The 20,133-nt window shown below is 42.6% G+C and overlaps 1 protein-coding gene across 5 annotated transcripts in view; it reads right to left on the reverse strand.

Moving 5' to 3' along the window:
• LOC126996085 (serine proteinase stubble-like) overlaps positions 1–20,133 on the reverse strand; it is a 75,928-nt gene that overhangs the window by 1,977 nt on the left and 53,818 nt on the right. For 2 of the 5 annotated variants that reach the window (XM_050856180.1, XM_050856181.1), the window contains exons 2-10: positions 12,499–12,617; positions 11,165–11,282; positions 7,943–9,566; positions 7,804–7,912; positions 7,284–7,360; positions 6,412–6,512; positions 5,682–5,834; positions 4,537–4,652; positions 573–727 (exon numbers count right to left, since the gene is read on the reverse strand). In XM_050856180.1, the coding sequence (XP_050712137.1) occupies positions 573–727; positions 4,537–4,652; positions 5,682–5,834; positions 6,412–6,512; positions 7,284–7,360; positions 7,804–7,912; positions 7,943–9,566; positions 11,165–11,282; positions 12,499–12,598 (2,553 nt within the window). In that variant the 5' untranslated portion in view covers positions 12,599–12,617. Of the gene's footprint in view, positions 1–222; positions 378–572; positions 728–4,536; positions 4,653–5,681; positions 5,835–6,411; positions 6,513–7,283; positions 7,361–7,803; positions 7,913–7,942; positions 9,567–11,164; positions 11,283–12,486; positions 12,618–20,133 lie in introns of all 5 variants that reach the window. The other 3 variants (XM_050856178.1, XM_050856177.1, XM_050856179.1) reach the window with 2 other exon arrangements.

The raw sequence follows: 20,133 nt of genomic DNA on the forward strand, positions 1-20,133 counted from the left end.
TTATATCTTCAATTTTACTTACGCTGCATTGGTTTCCTCTCAAGTTTTCTCACTCATCTATCTGTATCTATCTATCTATCATCTATCTTCCCATCTATCTATCTCAATTTGTATCACATTACCAATCTAGCCCATTTTTATACGCAACCTCTCACTCTTCACTTTCACTTACGGTCAATTTGCTTCCTCTCATGTTTGTCTTAAGGTCCCCAACACACTTACCTCGCAGGCGTCCCTCTCCCCCTCCGCATAGCCGGCACACAGCATGATTCTCGGGATGCTGACGATGCCTCCGCGCCTCAGGAACATCCGAACACACTCCCCATTGCTTACCACGGGCAGCGCCACCTTCTGCATCTTGGAGTGGAGGGGCCCGTCTTTGGTGCACCAGAAAGAGGAGGAGGAGGAACGAAGAGGAGAAGGAGGAGGAGGAGAAGAAAAAAATAGGAATGGACCGGGTTAGGTAAAGAGAGGGATGAGAATTTCCTTTGGTCCCCCCGTAATAAAGACGACTTACAAGAAAATGATGTCTTGAAGGGGAGACCAAAGTAGTTTTTCTCGCGTTCACTCACCTCGCATGAATCCCTTCCGCCGTCGCCATAGCCGGCACAGATAAAGATGTTTGGGATGTCCTCCACAAACCCTGCCTCCTTGTACATCTCCTCACACTCATCGTTGGTAATGACCGGCACAGGCACCTTCTGCATCACAGAGGGAAGGGGGCCGTCTGCAGGCAGGAGGAGAGCAGAGGGAAGGGCGTGTTAGTCGTGGGTGCTGCGGTCAGTTGCTGGGGCTTGTCTGTCTCTGTCTATTTATCTGTCTGTCTGGCTGACTGGCTGTATGCATGTTCCTACTGTTTCCGTCAAGTCTGAACACACACACACACACACACACACACACACACAAATACAAACACACGGTTGAAAGGCATGGCATGGCCATTTAGGGTAATGGTTATCATTTATATATTTTTTTCATACATGGAACGAGGTAGCAATATAACTATGTTGAACGTCAAATAATCAAATTCTAAGGAAAGCACATAAATCACTGTGCACGGTATTACTCCAAAGACTTCCAAGAAATTCCAAGTCCACTCTAGCGGTGCGTGTGTGATCGATCCAGTCATTCCCCGTGACAGAAGCGTTAAGGGATTTAGCTCGTTACACAGAAACCTTTAGTCCTCCACCTGGACTTCGAAAGTGACAAAGGAGCTACTTATGGCAACGAGAGTGGCCATACGTTCAAACTCACAGACTAGACCCTCCATAAATATCTATGTAGAGAGCAGTAGAAAATGCAGATGCACTGTTCATGGCAGCTAGAATTCAAAGTCACGGATTAAGCTCTAAGATAAAAGTGCAATTCTGGACAATCATGTGAGGTGTAGGCCGAGGTAATGATTACTGAGTGCAGGTGCTCTACAGGTGACAACGTGGGTGGCATGCTGGGTGGTAACACTGAACAAGATGTCGGTTGGGTTACACCTGGGGAGGCTGGGTCGAGCTGGCGCGTGTCGGGCCCGTCGGCAGGTGCGGGGCGGCAGGTGACTGGTACAGGTGGATTCAGACACGCACCTTTCATGCAGGATCGAACAAATGGATCAGGTGTCAGCCGTAAACCAGAGCCATAGAGTACGAAGGTTTGGCCAACTTGATCACAGGCGCCATGTAGTTACAAATAGAGCCGCGTGAAAATCAAATTAATGCTGTTACAATGTTTTATTGACCTCCAGGTACTTTTTCGAGATCCAGATGATACCTGGAGCACACAACAAACACTATTGTATGAATATCAATTTGAATTTCGCGTGGCTCTTTTGGTAACATCATGGAGTTGGCCAAACTCTCCTATTCTATGGCTCTGCCGTCAGCCATCATTCAAGATTATGCATGTATGTACAACCTACGGGGGATAGCTTTGAAAGAGATTTTTTTTTCTCTCTGTTAACGATTTCAACGGATAAAAAAACGCTCAAAATATGATGCTCCAGATGTCGCCTAAAATAAATGATCAGCATTAGTCTCTTGAGATGCCTTGCACTGCGACAAATTTCAACCAAGAATATTTTTTATATATACAGGGATGAGGAAAAGCGATGACCTGCACAAGTATTTAGCCACTGAGCTGTAATTATTCACATCGGTAAAGCGACCGTAACACTGGCGCTCAAACACACGAGAGGCATTTTTGTTATTCTTTTTTTTTATTATTTATATATTTACATACACCTTGTTGTGTTAGTTTATCTCTGACCTTCACGCGTGGGAGTTTTTTTTTTATGTGGATGGTAGTGACAGAAAATGAGCTTGAGTGTATGTGGAATTAATGATTTATATTTTGTTGACTTAATTCATATATTCATTTGTCTATTTATTAATCAGTTCCAAATTTAATAATTTATTAATTTGTTATCATGATGCCGTTTTGTTTCTAGTCTTTCCGATAAGTTCATTCTTAGCGTTCAGCCGTTTGTCGGGTCAGTGCGATGGTTCCTTGTCGTCTCGTTGTCGTGGGTCGAAAGAACATGCAAAGAAAACAAGTTGGAAGACAAGGGAGAGAAAAGGACAGAAAATGGGATAAAAACAGCAATACAAGAAGAGGAAACACTTCCATAGAAAAATACTACTATTTATCTACCTTAATCCTAAGTATGTACTTTCAAGGTACTGTGACATAAACTAATGCTATCCATGAAAGAGAAGTAGTAAAACAATCGTAGCTTTTCCCTTACATCCTCCTACAGACGCTCAGGGCCTCTGCGAGGGGCTTCATGCCGCTGCCTCGCTCCGGGGCCCGAAGGTTCAGGTCCCGAGAGCTTCTTTGTGGGCCATCAAGGCGTTGTCATGAAGGCAAGTGATAAGTGATGAGTGTGCGGAGGATGTTAGCAAAACGTGCCATCACAGTTATTGTTTTATGATAACATACTAATCCCAAGATCTTGCTAGATTCATTCACTGCGTCTTCAAACAGCATGAATGCACTCGGCATTTTTCATTATAGTTTTCTCGCATCATTCTTTAACTCGTCACCATTTGTTTTCTTTTGGAAACATTTTGATGGATCACAAAATAACTCTCGGGGAGGCAGAAAACAGTTTGTCACTAACTTTTGCATTCCTCTCAGAGACCCTGTGAACGCCACATGCAGGTTAATGGACGGAAAAAAACTATGATCCAGAAGGTTTCAAACATTAGCTATATATACAAATGGGCGAGGCGGGGATAAACAAGAAGACAGGAAAACATAGGCATACGACAGGAAGGGAAGAGGAGGTATGGGTGGGTCTGCCATGAGGACTGGGAAAACAAAGAAACACAAGACAGAATATGAAGAGAAGGAATCGCCATCACGAGCGAGAATAACGAGACTCCGAAGGATGAAACACACAAAAGAAACGCTGACTGGCCAGGACTGCCAGGCACAGAGCAGCGAGCAGCCACAGGGAAAGATTTGCCTAACATCCCTACGTGTGTTAAGGAAACAGGCCACGCTCAGTGCCTTATGTAACCAATGTATTGAAAAGCGTTAGTAATATCAACATAGAAGGCCACGTGATAAACTTCTGCTTTACATATCCTTGCATAAAAACATGATTATACTCGATGCTTTCAAAAGAGTAAATGTAATGTTTCATGCTTTAAATTAAATTAAAAGGTGAGGAAAGGGATTATATACATACGATTATTATCAAAGAAAACTCATCAACTAAAACTGTGACATGATTCATTTCATTATAAGAATTAAAGACCGTTATTAGAAAATTACAGAAAACAGCAAATTAACAGACAAAACCATGTTGAACCAAATTACATCACAAATAAAACACTACATGCATTTTGGGAATATTATTAGAAACGTATTTTGTGGTAATTATTAATCTAAATAAATTAATCAGTTAGATAATGTACAACGAATTGATTTAGTGTTAAAGTATGAGAACTCCATCAACCTCTATTAGCAAACTTAAACAACACGAATTTAAAATAGAAAAAAAGGCTTATTTAATTCATGCTTTTACACTCACCTGCACATCCTGTCCAATAGTACCCCTCCATCCCCTCACCTCCCCCTTCACCCTATTGAATCGCCTTCTTTCCCATCCCTTGATCTTTACTTGACTCGCCAGCTGATTCTCTCCTCACTCCTTCAACCCTTATCCACCTTCCCATCTCTGTCTATCATCCACAGTCCCTTGTTTTTACCTTACCAGCCTTCCTTGGTCCCGATCCTTCACATTAGCACATCCCTTCCTCCCTGCCAATATACCTTCACCTCCACATCCCTTTCCACTTCTTAACCTTTCCATTCATTCACATTTTCCCATTGTTTTGACACTCCACCTCCTCAGCTTTTCCCTTCTTATTCACCGCTCTCGACACTTTTCCCCTTCCTTTCCCTTCTTTCCCATCCCTTCCCCATCTCCCGTCGTCATCCCTCACCTCGCATCAACTCAACCCTCCCCATTCTCAACACCTTCCTTTACAATCTCTCCCCATCCCATCCCTTTCCATCCCCTTCGTCATCTTTCCTCACCTTCGTATAGTCGTCCCCAGCCCGTGACGTAGCCAGTGTCGTTGAGGAAGTTGTAGTCGTCTTGGGGGATGCAGATTGGGATGATGTTGGGTTGGTAGTCGATCGGCTCGTCAAACCTGCGAGCGAGCGAGGAGGAAGTTGAAAGACGTGAAGTTACACAGGTATGGTTGGCTGTCCCTTTGATTAACCTGATTATACCTTATCTATCTTAATTAAACGTAAAATCTATGTAAGGAAGTGGAAGAGGGGCGGAAAATCAGATATGGCAGTGTCTGTATCTAGATCCGTCCCTCTGATCAACCGAATATTACCGAACCAAACCTAATCTACCCTAAAATCCATGTAAGGAGGTGGAATTGGGTCGCGGAATCAAGTATGGGACTCCCTGTATCTAAATCTGTCCCTTTCATTCATCGAGTTTGTCCGCACGTAATCTACTTTAAAGTCTATGTAATGAGGCAGAAGAGAAACGCGACATCAGACATGGGAGTCCCAGTATCTAAAAATGTTCACCTGATTAACCAGACTTTACGTAACCTAACAATCTAACCTAACCTGTGAGTAAGGGTGTGCCAGAAAGACCAATAATCACACAGGTATTGGGGTACAGGTGTGGTAGTCTCTGTATCTCTGTACCCCTTTGATCTTACCTGGCCTAACGTTATCTAACCTATAAATCTTCTAAATATGTCGAGGTCGGTTTGGCGTAGGCTCCCGCGGGTCGTTTCCTCCCCTCTTCTCTGCCACACAGTCCCAACACCTATCTCTTCCTCTCATATGTAAACTATAGGTAACATATGAGAGGAAAAAATAGGTGTTGGGATTGTGTGGCAGAGCAGAGGGGAGAAATGGACCCGCGGGAGCCAACGCCAAAACGGACTCGACAGTTTGGTTTCACTATAGCCTGTACGGAAGGAGGTGGATGAGGGACACGGCATCACACAGGTATCGGGGTACAGGTATGGGAGTCTTAACATCTCTGTGCCCCCTTTGATTTTACATAACCTAACCTAATCTAACCCGTATCTAAGGAGGTGGAATAGGGATACGGAATCACACAGGTATACAGGTATGGTAGTCTCTGTCTCTAAGTCTCTCCCATTCATTCGGAGGCAGCCGTAGAACAATGACTCATCAGGACATACCTAAGGAGAGCCAGATCGTATTCGAAGGTCCTGGGTTCGAACTTGGGGTGTGAGGCGACGATCTGAACCTTCCTCTCCACGAACGGGTACGGCTCATCGGATGTCTCGAGGTCGAACTCCCCGAGACGAACCAAGAGCTGTTCTGGCTGGACGCTGGAGGGAGGAAGGAAGGGAGAGGGTGGTGAGCTAATGTGACATTGGTTGATGGTGTGTTGGAAGGGAAGTTTGATGCGAGTAGCGGTAAACGAAGGGAGGAGGAAGCAAAGGAGAATGTGTTGAGGTGATGAGCCGTTGTCTTGTGGTGTGTTCGTAGGGTAGTTTCCAGTATATTGTGGTAGGCGAAGGGTGGAGGTAGCAAGGGAAAAGGTGTTGAGATGATGAGTTGTTGGCTTCTGATGTGTTTGGAGTGCGTGAGGAAGGGGTGGTGGTAAGGTGATGCTCTGTGTGCTGGTGGTGTGTTATTTCGGCAGTTTCATGAGTGTGGTATGCGTGTGGAAGGGTAAGGGTGGTGGTGCGGTGATATGACGTAGGCTTGTGGTGTGTTTGTGGGGAAAGCTGATGCATGTGGAGGTTGGCAAAGGGAAGAGAAAGGATGGGAAAAGGTGGTGATGGGTATGTGTGTGTTTGGTAGTGTGTGTGTGTGTGTGTGTGTGTGTGTGTGTGTGAATCTGGATGTTTAAGTGGGTGTTTGGATGTGTGCGTCTGTGTCCCGTCACCTCCCGTTACTCACTTCTCGACGCAGTGGGCGGCAGTGATGGCCCAGTTCCTGTTGACCAGCGCGGCGCCGCACTTATGCAGGAAGGTCACGTGTCGCCATTGCCTGAGGGACACCTGGGGAGGGAGCGCAGGTTAACTGAATGTCATAGAAAAGGTATTTTTAGATTTACGGGAGAGCAGAATACGACCACGAAACTTATTATAGTCCTTCATGATGGTGAAAAAAAAGGAAGCAAGAAGTGATATGTTAGTAAGAAATGTTTAACGTTATATGGCTTGCAAACCAAACTTCAGTCCTCCTTGAATGAATAAAAATAGAAAACGAGAAATTAATATTGACAGCAGAATTATCTGTTGAACTAATTCACCTTAACTTTGCATTCTGTCAACACCATGAAGAATTATAAACTTCAGTAATTAATTACAGTTTCAAGACTTACCTTGCTCCTTGGAAGCGTAAAAGAAGAAAACAAAAAATAAACTGTTAATAGAAGAATGGTGGTCTTAATCCATTACAAATTTGCATTTTCTTAATAACAGAATCATTATCTTAACTAATTAATCACTGTCTTACAGATACACGCCAGTCCTCGTCGACAGACCGACTTGGTCGACTACGCTCCGGACGGCCGATTGAGTCGGTCTGTCGGCACCCTGCTACGGGCTGGTATTGGCAAAGGCCCGTGCTCCCCCCCTTAATCTTAAAAAATCTTTAAAAAAAACACTAACTAAAGTACAATGGCTAGAAAGCGTAGAATGTTATACTTTTACCTGGAAAATTACACCTCCACAAAGAAAGCTACAAAAAGCATAGGAAATTGAAACACGGAGGAAACTGTATAACCAAGTTGATTAATGTCCGATAAAACACCAGTCTAGGCTCACCTGCCACGGCCACTCCCCGAAGGTCGCCTCGTTGCCTCCCACGATCCTCTTGGTGGGGTAGACGGGCTTGCCGCAGACTGGAAGAGGTGAAGAGGTGAGGGAAGAGAAGAACGGTGTGTTAGAGACAGGGGGCATCTACGGCTGATAAACATTGACTGATGACTCTAACGTTACTAAATCGTCAACGAGTAAATGACAAGTCCGATAAGTGATACGAAACGATAAGTGATGAGGATAGGTGTTAGAGCTATTGTGATTTTAATGGGTAGGCTTTGAAGATAGACTCTAGACTCTTAACTTAATTCATTAATTACCAATAATAATGATAACTTCTAACTGTTTGACTTATCGAAACTAAAGTCAAGGAGAACAGTGGTTTAAATAAATATCGGACGGTTTAAATCCAGTCTCTAGTCAACGAAAGCAACAAAAAGGCCATTAAGATGTTTTTATTCACTCCTTTCGATGTGCCAGAATGAAAGTTAAGGAAGACAGTGACTCGGAAATCAATCTCACTTACTCTCCGTGCTGGCGGCATTCTTCAGTTTCTCCAGCAACTCGTCCGTCGGCTGCTCCGTGGTCGTCGGTGTCTTCTGGGTGGTGGTGGTGGATGACTCGCCACTACCAGTCTCTGGGTTTTTGTCTTCCTCCGACTCTTCCTCTGGGGTTGGTTTCTCCGTCCCTTCCACCTCTGAGCTGTCCTGCGCGGTGGTCGTGGTGATCGTGGTGGTCGTGGATGGCTTAGTGACCGGCCGTACTACCAAAGGCCTCATGGTGGTCGGTATAGGTGTTCTCTCAGTGTCCTCAGGCAGTTCTGTGGTCACATCGGCGGCGGACGGTCCCGGGAAGACGATAGGAATGCCTCTAGTTGTCGATGGCTCCGTTGTGGTGGTTTCTTGCGGGGTCGTTGAGGGTGAGGTTACTGGTGACGATGTGTCCTCCTCCGATGATGAGCCAACGGGGATGATTGTGCTGGGGGGAACACTCTGGATGGTCGTCTCTTGAGTGGACACTGAGGAGATGGTTGTGTCCACCTCCCCAGAAGTGGGACTCAAGGTCGTAGCGGAGGGTCCAGTTGATACGATGGTGGTGAGGTCGTCCACTGGGGTCCTGATGGTCGTTATGATTTCTTCCGTCGTCTCCTGTGAGCTCTCGTCCTCCCTCAGTGTGGTCTGTGCCAAGGGTGACTCTGTTGTGTCCTGGTCTGTTTGTTCTGTTCCCGGAGCTCCTACCGGCGCCGGGGTGTAGATATTTACAGGAGTCGAAGTCGTGGAGTCGTCTTCGGTGTCCTCTATTGACCCCGGTGCTTCGGTTGGGCCTCCAGTGTCGTCTTCCTCGCCGCTAGATGGTGTCTGGGTGCCTGGGGTCTCAGTGGTGCCTGCCTCCTCATCTCCTGCAGGGATCCCTTCAGTGACTCTTGTTGTAACTTGATCAGTGACTTCTACAGTAGCTCCTTCAGTCACTCCTTCAGAATCGTCTTCAGTCACCCCTACGATTCCTTCAGTTACTCCCGAAGCTCCTGCCTCAGTGGGCCTCTCTGTAGCTACTTCGGTGACTCCTCCAGCGTCTTCTTCAGCACTTCCACTCTGTTCAGCGAGAAGGGTTGTGGGCAGAGGGGAACTGGTGGATGGCGAAGGATCTGCAGCCACGCTATCCTCCGTCCCCGCAGCCGCCTCCTCTCCATCGTCGGCGGCTCCTGTCGGCTGGTCTGGCTTCTCTCCTTGACCGGGGCGCATGCTGGTGGGCACGAAGGGCTCCGACGGGAAGATTTCTGGTGCCTCCGTTGTCTCGTTGCGGCTTCCCGCCTCATCGTTGGTTACTTTCTCACCACTCTCCTTCTCCCCGCTTGTCTCTGTCTCTCCGATGACTGCTTCTCCTCCTGCTGCCTCTCCGTCATCTTGTTGGGGTTTCTTCTCATCGCTGGTCTCTACACTTCCTGCTTCTCCTCCTCCTCCTGGTGGAACAATTTCAGGGGTAAGATATCCCGCATCACTGCCATCACTCTGGATCTCCTGTCCCACCGATCCAAGCGTTGTTACCTCTTCTCCTCCTCCTCCTCCTCCTCCTCCTTCTCCTAATCCTGCTCCTTCTCCGTTAACACTGCTTTCACTGCTATCATCTTGTGCCTCTCCTTGCGTTATCACATCATCGTCTTGCTTCTCGTCACCGTCTGGAGAGGGACTAAGAGGCTTGATTTCATTCGTCAATTGATTGGAAACGTCATCCGGGATTTCGTCGGTGTCTGGCATGTGTTGCAGCTTACAGCACGACCCGAAGTAGAAGCTGGAAAGAAGAGAGATTTTAGTGGGCGGGAAAGGTGTGTTGGATCCTACCTACGTGTGTGTGTAGGGGAGGGGTCGTGTGGGACATGGAATGGTGAGAGCTGGAATATAGACACAAGTACAATCGGGACTACCTTTGTAATGGCCTTTTATTGTTTGTTTGTGCATATATGTGATTCACGGGATTATGGTTGGAATTCTCGGACGCTTCCGCCTCCCACATCAGCTATATCCATAGGCTAAAAAGGAGAGCTGTCGGGTCATGATGAGTGTTTTTAGGTTTATGGTACAGAGCAGCGAGTAGCGGGCTTTTTTTTATTATTGTTTCCTTTTTTTGGGCCCTTGAGCTGTCTCCTTTGTTGTAAAAAAAAAAAAAGAAGAGGGGTCATACTACCATCAGGATCATACAACTATCCCTAGAAATGCTCAAAACTCCTACGAAAGCTTTATCAATTAAGTGATCTTTGGCGCCGAAAAGTTCAACAGCACAACCCTTAATGATTACTTATCTTTGGTGTTGCTGCCTGTAGTCTGTGGGGCAGTTTTACAGTTCAACACACTACGTTTGTGAGCTCCCCAACCAAACACAAAACACGACCAAAACTCCTTGTAGCTCGAGTGTTTGGCGTTGATATAAAAAGGAGGATGAAATTTTAGGAAACCACACAGGTAATCTCTTTATTAGTATCTGGTATTGAGTAGAAATAACGGATCACTATGGAGAATATAGTTTGGTTTGGGCGCTAACAATGACACGGTGTTGGACTGTCGAACTGGCCATGTGTGTTTCTACTTCTTACGTACCACATGTTTCTAATTGTGGGTGTTTTAGTGAATGGTACGGCGGTGTCAGGTGATTTCGTACGTTGCTGAGGGCTCATGTTTTTTGTTTCTTTATGTGTATATCCTCCTTTCGTTCCTTGTTACAATGTGTGGATGCTTTAGTGAATGGAAAGGTGTGGGATTTGAACCTTCGTAGTTGAGGAATTATGTTTTTATGTGTATTTATTCTTCTTTTGTACCATAACTTATAAGGTATGAATGTCTTAGTGAATGGAAAGGTGTGGCATTTGAACCTTCGTAGTTGAGGAATTATGTTTTTATGTGTGTTTATTCTCCGTTTGTACCATAACTTAGAAGGTATGAATGTCTTAGTGAATGGAAAGGTGTGGGATTTGAACCTTCGTAGTTGAGGAATTATGTTTTTATGTGTGTTTATTCTTCTTTTGTACCATAACTTATAAGGTATGAATGTCTTAGTGAATGGAAGGGTGTGGGATTTGAACCTTCGTAGTTGAGGGATTATGTTTTTATGTGTGTTTACGCTCCTTTTGTACCATAGCTTATAAGGTATGAATGTCTTAGTGAATGGAAGGGTGTGGGATTTGAACCTTCGTAGTTGAGGAATTATGTTTTTATGTGTGTTTATTCTCCTTTTGTACCATAACTTATAATATATGAATGTCTTAGTGAATGGAAAGGGGGTACATTGTGACCTACGTTGTTAAGGGTTCAAGTTTTCTCCTTCAATCAATAAGTCAGTTCACCTGTGCTCACTTATTCCATTAATCACTCCGTCGCTTCACCTGGTTCACTCACCTGTCCATACACGTGCCCAGGTGAGTCCCGTTGGCCTTCATGCAATTCCAGGCGAACATACACACGCCCCTCTCCTTGCCGATGTAGCATTTGCTCGGGTTGATGTTCCGCGAGTAGCCTGTAGGAAGGTCAAGATAGGTCAAGGAAGGTCAAGGTAGGTTAGGACAGGTCAAGGTAGATGAAGACAGGTGAAACATAAATAGCAGATCCTCTAAAGGGGCTATTACACTGGACAAATTTTACGTGGATCTTCAGTCAAACCACGATTTCCGCTGGCATGGTTCTCATATTTCCGTGGTTTTCTGACGTGTCCACGATCTCCCATAGCTACAGTAGATTGCGGAAACTGTAGTTTGACTGAAGATCCACGGAAAATTTGCCCAGTGTAATAGCCACTTAATCCATATATTTCAACCATTAAAACTGGAATGTATACAAAATCACTTCTTAAACTTTTACTCAGGTTTTTTATTCTCTCTTCTTTTATGCAGAATTTATTTTAAAACCGCAACTCCGTGTTTTGTACGAGTCATGGCTTTCAATGTCCACTTTTTTTAATCTTCTTTCTCTTCCCTCGACATGTTTTCATTTTTTTTTATCATACATTACCGTTATGTGAGTGAGTTAATAAGCAAGTCAAGAAAATGGAAGACTGAGCGAGTAATCAAGGGAGGGAGTGATCAAGGGAAAGAGTAAGAAAGAAAGTCATATTGTTCTGCCTTGAGTAAATTAGTGAGTAAAGAAAAGGACTGAGCAAGCGAGTGAACGAGTGGGTGAGTGATAAAGATACTGACCACCCGAGTGAGAGAATGATTAACATGTTAGACTGAATCAATATACGTTCTACTGTGAGTGCGTGAGAGAGTGAGTGAATGAGTGAGTGGATAAGTAAGTAATTTCAAACTAGTGAGTAAGCAAGGGACTGGACAAGCAGAAAAGTTATTAGGAAAGTGACAATTATCAGCTTTTAAGTGAGTGAGTGAACGAGTGAGTAAGTGAGTTGGTGAGTAAGCTAGTGAGTGAGTAAGCAAGGGACTGGACGAGTAAGTGAGAGAGGAGGAAAGTGAGAGACCGACCTTGAGTGAGTAAAGGAGAGTGAGTAAGCGAGTGAGAGACTGACCTATGCAACAAGTGAGAATGAGTAAGTGAGAGTTGGTGAGTAAGTGAGTAAACTAATGAGTAAGTAAGCAAGGGACAGAACAAGTGAGTCAGTAGGAAAGTAACAGACCGACCTTCAGTGAGTGAGAGGGAGGGGGAGTGAGTAAGTGAGTAAGTGAGTAAATAAGTGAGCAAGCAAGAATGAAAGAAAGAGTTCGTCCTACCGTATCGACTACCTCGGAGGAGGGCGTAGGGGTAGGCCACGGTCAGGGACACACACAGTAGCAGGCCGGCCAGGGTGAGCAGGCCGCGTGACCTGCCGAGAGGGGGGAGCATCCTGGCGGGGAGCGGCGACCTGTGGAGAGAGAGGAAGGCGTTGAGTCATGATATTGTTTTTTTATTACTTTTTGTTTAAGGAAAGGAAGAAGAGACGATGGAGAGTTCTTTTTTTTTCTTTTATTTTGTGGTAGTTTTGTTTTCTTGTGTCATGATATTTTGTTCTTTTTTATATTACTGTTTTGTTTAGGGAAAGGAAGAAGAGAAGATGGAGAGTTCTTTTTTTCTTTTATTTTGTGGTAGTTTTGTTTTCTTGTGTCATGATATTTTGTTCTTTTTTATATTACTGTTTTGTGTCATGATATTTTGTTCTTTTTTATATTACTGTTTTGTTTAGGGAAAGGAAGAAGAGAAGATGGAAAGTTTTTATTTTTATTTTGTGGTATTTTTGTTTTCTTTTATTTAAGGATGGTAGAAGAGAATCGTGACTTTCATTTATTTTTCTTATTATTATCTTTATGTTATCTTTTTTTTATTTATGGTAGGATAATAAAGGAAGAAGAGAAGATGGAGAATTTTTTTTCTTTTATTTTGTGGTAGTTTTGTTTTCTTTTATTTAAGGAAGGTAGAAGAGAATCGTGACTTTCTTTTATTTTTTTCTTATTATCTTTTTATTTATGGTAGGATAATAAAATGAAGAAAGAGAAGAAGAGGGTAGAGAGTTCTGATTCTTTTCTTTTCTTGATTTTCATTGGTAAAGAGATGAAAATATTTAGATTCAGTATCACTAGAATTAACTTTAAAAACATGGTTATAAATGTTTGCAATGCAGGTGAAAATAATTTAAACCCTCTTTCTTTCTCTTTTTTTCATGAATAAGGTAAATAAACCAACAGATAAGCTATATACGACCCCCCCAAAAAATACCCCCCAAAATCCCCACCCCCAAAAATGACCCCAAAATGACCTCCCCACCAAAAAATGTCCCTCCCAACAAAAAATGACCCTCCCCACCAAAAAATGCTCCTCCCCACCAAAAATGATCCTCCCCACCAAAATATGCCCATCCTCACCAAAAAATACCCTCACCCCACCAAGAAATGCCCCTCCCCACCAAAAAATGTCCATCCTCCTCCACAAAAGGAAAGGAAGCATACCAAAAAAAGTAAACGATATATTTTTTTCATCGCAGTATTTTCTTCTGTAATATCGTGAGGTAAGGTGAAGGTGATTTAGAGAAGATGGGAGGATGATTGTAGTGACGGTGGTGGTGGTGAGGGGGAAAGTAATGGTGATGGCGTAGTGGTAATGATGGTGGTGTTGAGGAAGGTTATGGTGGTGGTGGTGGTGGTGATAGTGATTGCGGTAGAAGTGTTATTATTATAGTGGAGATGATCATGAAGTGAGTAGCGGGTGATGCTGTGATGGTGAAGAGAGTTAGTGGTCAGTTAATTGGTTTGTTAGTTATTTTTTTTTTACAACAAAGGAGACAGCTCAAGGGCACACAAAAAAGGAAACAATAATAAAAGAAAAGCCCGCAACTCGCTGCTCCTAAGAAGAATCCAAGGAGGTGGCCGAAAGAGGGGTCAATTTCGGGAGGAGAGGTTAGTTAGTTAGTTAGTTAGTCAGTTATGGAGATAGTAATGATGTCGATAGGATGAAAGGCTCAAGTTCAGCATCACAAATTATCACCACTGAGAAAAAAAATCATTATAAATAGTTGAACGCACATTAATAAGTTGACAAACCTAACTGTACATATTAACAGTCACACCTCTATTTCTTTCTTTCCGTCTATCTATCTATCTATCTATATGTCTATCTATCTACCTCTATCGCTCTCTCTTCTACGTAACTTCGTATACCATCGACTTTCTGAGCACTGACTGAGCAGCCTTGACCGTCGACTTAATAAGAACAATGACGATGAAACGAACCCCTTATTAGCTATGTATCCTTTTTATTGTCTACCCCCTCGACCGTTCCCACGACATAAAGGAATCTAATATCGTCCTTGTCCCTTACCTTTCCCTTCACAGTCCCTTGGCGATCCCTATTTTCCCCTCTGGCTATACATGTGACCTACTCTTAGTTATCAGCTGCTTTCACTTTATGTATCTGGGTCTATGTGTGTGCTGGTGAAGATAACAGGATAGAAGACGCTTAAATACCAGGCAACAGGAGGCAAAGGACGTAGGGAAAGGTCTGCATTGGACTAGTAATGGTTGATGAAGATGATGGTTACGAGAGAGAGAAGAACATGTATGGTAGTAGTAGTAGTAGTAGTAGTAGTAGTAGTAGTAGTAGTAGTAGTAGTAGTAGAAGTCAGTGGTAGTACGAGAAGGAAGAATAGGAAAAGGAATAGGAGCAAAAGTAATAGTAGTAACAATAAAAGTATGCTTGTAGTAAAGGTAGAGGCGGCATCAGTAGAAGTAGTAGTCGTAGTCGTAGTAGTAGTAGTAGTAACAGTATTAGTATTAGTAGTAGTAGTAGTAGTAGTAGTAGTAGTAAACAGTAGATGCAGTTAGACCAGCAATCACACACACACACACACACACATTGCTCCCCACACGCTCCCGTTAGAGGCTCCGTAGTCATTAGTCCTGAGGGAACAGCACTGCAGGGAGGCAGGCTCAGGGGGAGGAGGAGGAGGAGGAGGCGTTGCTGCAGATGGCCAGTAGCGGGAAAGTGGTTATCTGGGAGAGGAAAACACGAAGGAGGAGGAGGAGGTGGGAGAGGAGGATAAGGAGCAGTTACTAGACGAGGAGGAAGAACGAAGAGAACGGAGAAAGAGGAAGAGGAAGGAGTAAAAAATAAAGAAAAAAAGAGGAAGATCTGAGGAGATGGGCGTATGTGATGGAGAGGAAAGGAGGAGGACGACGAGGAAGAGATGAGAGAGGAGGATAAGAAGCAGACCTGACAAGGAGAGGAAGAACGGAGGAAACGGAAGAAGAGGAAGAGGAAGTAAGAGTAAAAAATGAATAAATAAAAAAGAGGAAGACTTAAGAAGATGGGAGAAGATAAAGACCATGAAGGACAATTAGAAGGACGAGGAAAAGGTGGGGGAGGAGGATAAGGAACAGACTTGACAAGGAGGAAAAACGAAGGGAACGGAAAAAGAGGAAGAATTAAAAAAGAAAAAAGAAAAAAAAGAGAGGAATATTTAAGGAGATGGGAGAAGATAAAGACCATGAAGGACAACTAGAAGGACGAGGAAAAGGTGGGGGAGGAGGATAAGGAGCAGACTTGACGAGGAGAGGAAAAACGGAGGTAATTGAAAAACAGGAAGAAGTAAAAGATAAAAAAGGAAAAAAAGAGAAATATTTAAGGAGATGGAAGGACACAATGATCACAAAGGACAGTAAATGGAGGAGGAAGAGGAGGTGGTAGAGGAGGAAAAGAGGCAGTTAATGGACAAAGAGGAAGAACGGAAGGAACGGAAGAAGAGGAAGAGGAAGTAAGAGTAAACAAAAGAAAAAGAGAAAGATCTAGGGAGATGGAAGAACATAATAACCATAAAGGAATGCAAGAACAAATACCAGGAACCTTGCTGCTCATGGCGAGGCTACCGGCTAAAAATAAAAAAAAGGAAGGGGACGAGGATAAAAGACGGCTACAGAGGAAAAAAGAATGGTAATAAACAAGAGAAAAATAGTAATGATAGCTACAGGTATATACTTATTTGTACTGTATCATACGTAGCTTAGACATTATCCTTTTATTCCGCTTAAGAAAATGCGGGGAGGGAAGATAATAGGAGAAAAATCAAGAAAACTAAAGTAAGAAGAGAGAGAGAGAGAGAGAGAGAGAGGCAGTAGATGAAACTCAAAGAAGAAGGAAGAGAAGCAATAGATGAAACTCTCTCTCTCTCTCTCTCTCTCTCTCTCTCTCTCTCTCTCTCTCTCTCTCTCTCTCCTTCCTTTTTTTTCCTTCCCTTCCCTTCTCGTTCATTTTTCCTCTTCCTTCCTTCATTTTCTCTCTCTCTCTCGCTTCCGTTGAAAGTAAAATGACGTGACACTCGCTGGCCGCCCAGTCAAGGTCAGTGCGCCCGGCGATCATCATCTTTTCTCCTCCTGGCCTTCAGCAAGACGCGGCCGGACGAGGAAAGTCACACTGGATAGCCTGACCGTAACATGAGAGGGCTGCATGGGACGTTACATTGTTCTTTCTTCGTGGTTTTCTGTTGTATGACGTTTCTGATTGTATTATATGACGATTCTAAGTTGTTTTCGATGATTGAGTAAATTTACCTGGTGTTATTTATTTTTTTTCTTTCGTTTATCAGTTTGCGTACGTGTTAATCGAATTCCCAGATGCAATGATAAACATAATCCTTCTCTTTTCATGCTTATCAACTTTTCCGGGTCTTTGCATCATTAGAAGATGGTAGATCAGTTCTCAGTAGTCATTCAAACCGTCTAGAGAGTGATATGATAAATTATCAACACGAAGAAGACGCAAATAAAATAATGAACTGAATTGAGGTATTTTTTTAATGTTAACCTTGAAATACTCATAGATAACGCGATATATCAGGCTTTCTTTGTCCTCTATCTCTTTATATTTCACCATTACAGTTCCTTCTTTGCTCAAATAAAAGCGGGAATTATTAAAATCTTTTTGTTGAGTTACTGAAAAGTGATCCCGTACGAGGCGAGGAAAACAAACGTTCGACGACTCGGCGGCGGTGACTTCATTTTCAGTGTTTTGGTTATGACATGTGGTTGGTTACTGTGCTTTTTTGCGTTAACAACCCTCCTGCTGCCCTCCCTGACTGTCTAGGGCTGCAGGAGGGTATCAAGAAGGCGTGAGTGAAGAATGAGTATACGACATCAATGAGGAAGACAGGAAACTCCATAAAAGAAGAGGGACGCGGTCGGGGCAGGAAAATGGTCTGCTGGGAACGGCGCCTCTTCTGCCAAGGTAAAAATGATGACATGTGTTTGATGCTGTGTTGCTGTTGTTGTTGAGGTCGTTTTCTTTTTTTGTTGATGTTGATTGTATTGTTGTTCTTATACCTGCTGTTGTTATTATTATTTTTTTTTTTTTCATTTATCCCCTCCCGTTCGTTTTCTCATTTTCGCTTCATACATTTTATTTTTGTTTTGTGTTGATGTTAGTTTTTTTTCTTCTTTTTGTCAAGTCATGTTAGATTAGATTTAGTTTGGTTAGGTTTGTCAGATCTCATTGTTGTCACTGGCGTCCGAGTAGGCTAGTCATTTCCTTATTCCCTCTACGTATTTTGTTTGTTGTTATTATTGTGTTGATTTTATTCTTATTTTGCAGCCTCATATCTCCCGTAACGCTTCTTTTCTGCTTGTTACATTTTATTATTATGTTATTTTCTTCTGGATGTTGTTAATAGTTTTGTTTTCAGCCTTAAAGTATCACGTGCCCAATTTTTTTTCCTGGATATGTTATAGTTGTAGTTTTAATGTTTTTGATAATTCTTTTTGGGCTACAGAATGTTACTTGACTATACTCTTTTTGACAATATGCGTTTTTCGGTCTGTTTTCCTCGGCTTTTGAGAATATTGTTAGTTTCTTTCAGGCTGTTGTTAATATGGTTCTTTTTTTTTTTCCTTGGACACGTTATAGTTTTTTTAACGTTACCGATAAACTTTTGCGATTACTGAATGTCCTATGATTATACTCTTTTTGGCTTCATGCGTTTTTCGTGCTGTTTTCCTCGCCTTTTAAGAATATTGTTACCCGTATGTTGTTATTTTTGCTATTGCCGTTTTTATCAGCCTTAATTAGTACTCCATTTTATTATTTTATGTGTTAGCTTTATTTTATTTTGTTCGTATTTTTTTATTATTTCATTTTTTTCCAGCCTTCGTAATGTCTACTTTTTGCTTGAAGTGGGTTTATCGGTTTATCGTTAGGGGGGTGTATATATATTTTTTCTGTTATTGATATTGTTGTTACGTTTTCGTGTTATTCTTCATCCAACGAGTCTTGTCACTCTTTTACGAACGTTATTCTCTCACACTCGTGGTTAAGCGCCGTGTTTGTGAGTGTTCGCCGTTACCCTCTGGCTCCGCGTGTTACCGCAGATATGTAACGGTGTGACGGGAGCTCCCAGAGATAACAACGATGCCAGTAATTGCGAGGATGATGACGATAGTGATAAGAATAAGAGAAAGAGAGAAGTAGAAAAAAAATAAGTGATGATAAAGATAACGATAATAATAATAATAATAATAATAATAATAATAATAATAATAATAATAATAACTAATGATAATAATGCACGTATAGAAAATCAGTATAATGGAAATCTGAAGTACGTAAGAGATATTTATCTTTACAATCCTAAAAGCAATGAAATGCTGGAAAGTCAAGGAGAATGAAGAAAAAGACTAAGTAAATAAAAGTTTGAAGGAAACATAACCAAAACAAAACAAAAGAATTTAAACGGTAACTTGGAGCACAAAACATAGACCTTAAAAACAAACAAATAAACAAAAAGAAACAAATCAAATGGAAAAAATAGATAGAGATGACAGAGAAAAGTAAAAAAGAAAATAAGTAGACATAAAGAGCACATGGAGAAGTAATAGAATAAAGCTCTAGAACGTTTATACAACAAAAAAAAAATTCAAGAGAAAAGAAAAAAAAATATTTAAGGCAGCTGATAGAAGAAAACAAAGTCGACCATAAATAAACGAGAGCGTAAAACAGGATAACATTAACAGACTAGAGACGACCCGACGCGACCGTCCCAAGACAGAGACGGATCAACGAACGGTACACACAAGAACCTCCCGCGGTCGAGATGGTCCCGTTGGCCCTCGAGAACGACCTTGTCCCGAGCATTGACCTTCAGACACACCCTCCTCCTTGACCCCCGGCCCGTGTGTGTGTGTGTGTGAGAGAGAGAGAGAGAGAGAGAGAGAGAGAGAGAGAGAGAGAGAGAGAGAGAGAGAATCAGTATATATGTCATTCTTCAGTGAAAACAAATAAGTAAACTCATAACCTAAGATTCATATTAACTTAATTTGATTTTTTTTCTTTAAACGCAGGAAGTACCGATATAATGTAAGAAAAAAGAACACACACACACACACACACACACACACACACACACACACACACACACACACACACACACACACACACACACACCTTCGATACAAGAGAACATACTGTCTCCTTTATTTTTCTTCCATCTTCACTACTTCATTTTTTTCATGCAGTCATCATCATCATCATCATTATCATCATCATCATAACAACTAGAATCATCATTATCAACACGACTTGAAGGGCAAAGTGACAAGAAGTAAAAGAACAACAGTCATGCACACACACACACACACACACACACACACACACACACACACACACACACACACACACACAAGACTGCATTCCTCTCTGATCACTACATTTTGTTTTACCTGGTGAGCGAAAGCTTCAGAAATTTATTTTTCGTGGGATTGTCTCGAAGGCATTAGTAAAACACTCAAACAGTCAGTCAGTCACCCTACCAGTCACACTCTTAGCCAGTCAACCAGTCAGTCAACCACTCACCCACTCAGTCAACAGATCGGCCAGTCATTTAGCCACTCAGTAAGCAAGTTAGCTGG

This window comes from Eriocheir sinensis, chromosome 9 (genome assembly GCF_024679095.1).
Source record: "Eriocheir sinensis breed Jianghai 21 chromosome 9, ASM2467909v1, whole genome shotgun sequence".
Taxonomy (NCBI): Eukaryota; Metazoa; Arthropoda; class Malacostraca; order Decapoda; family Varunidae; genus Eriocheir; species Eriocheir sinensis.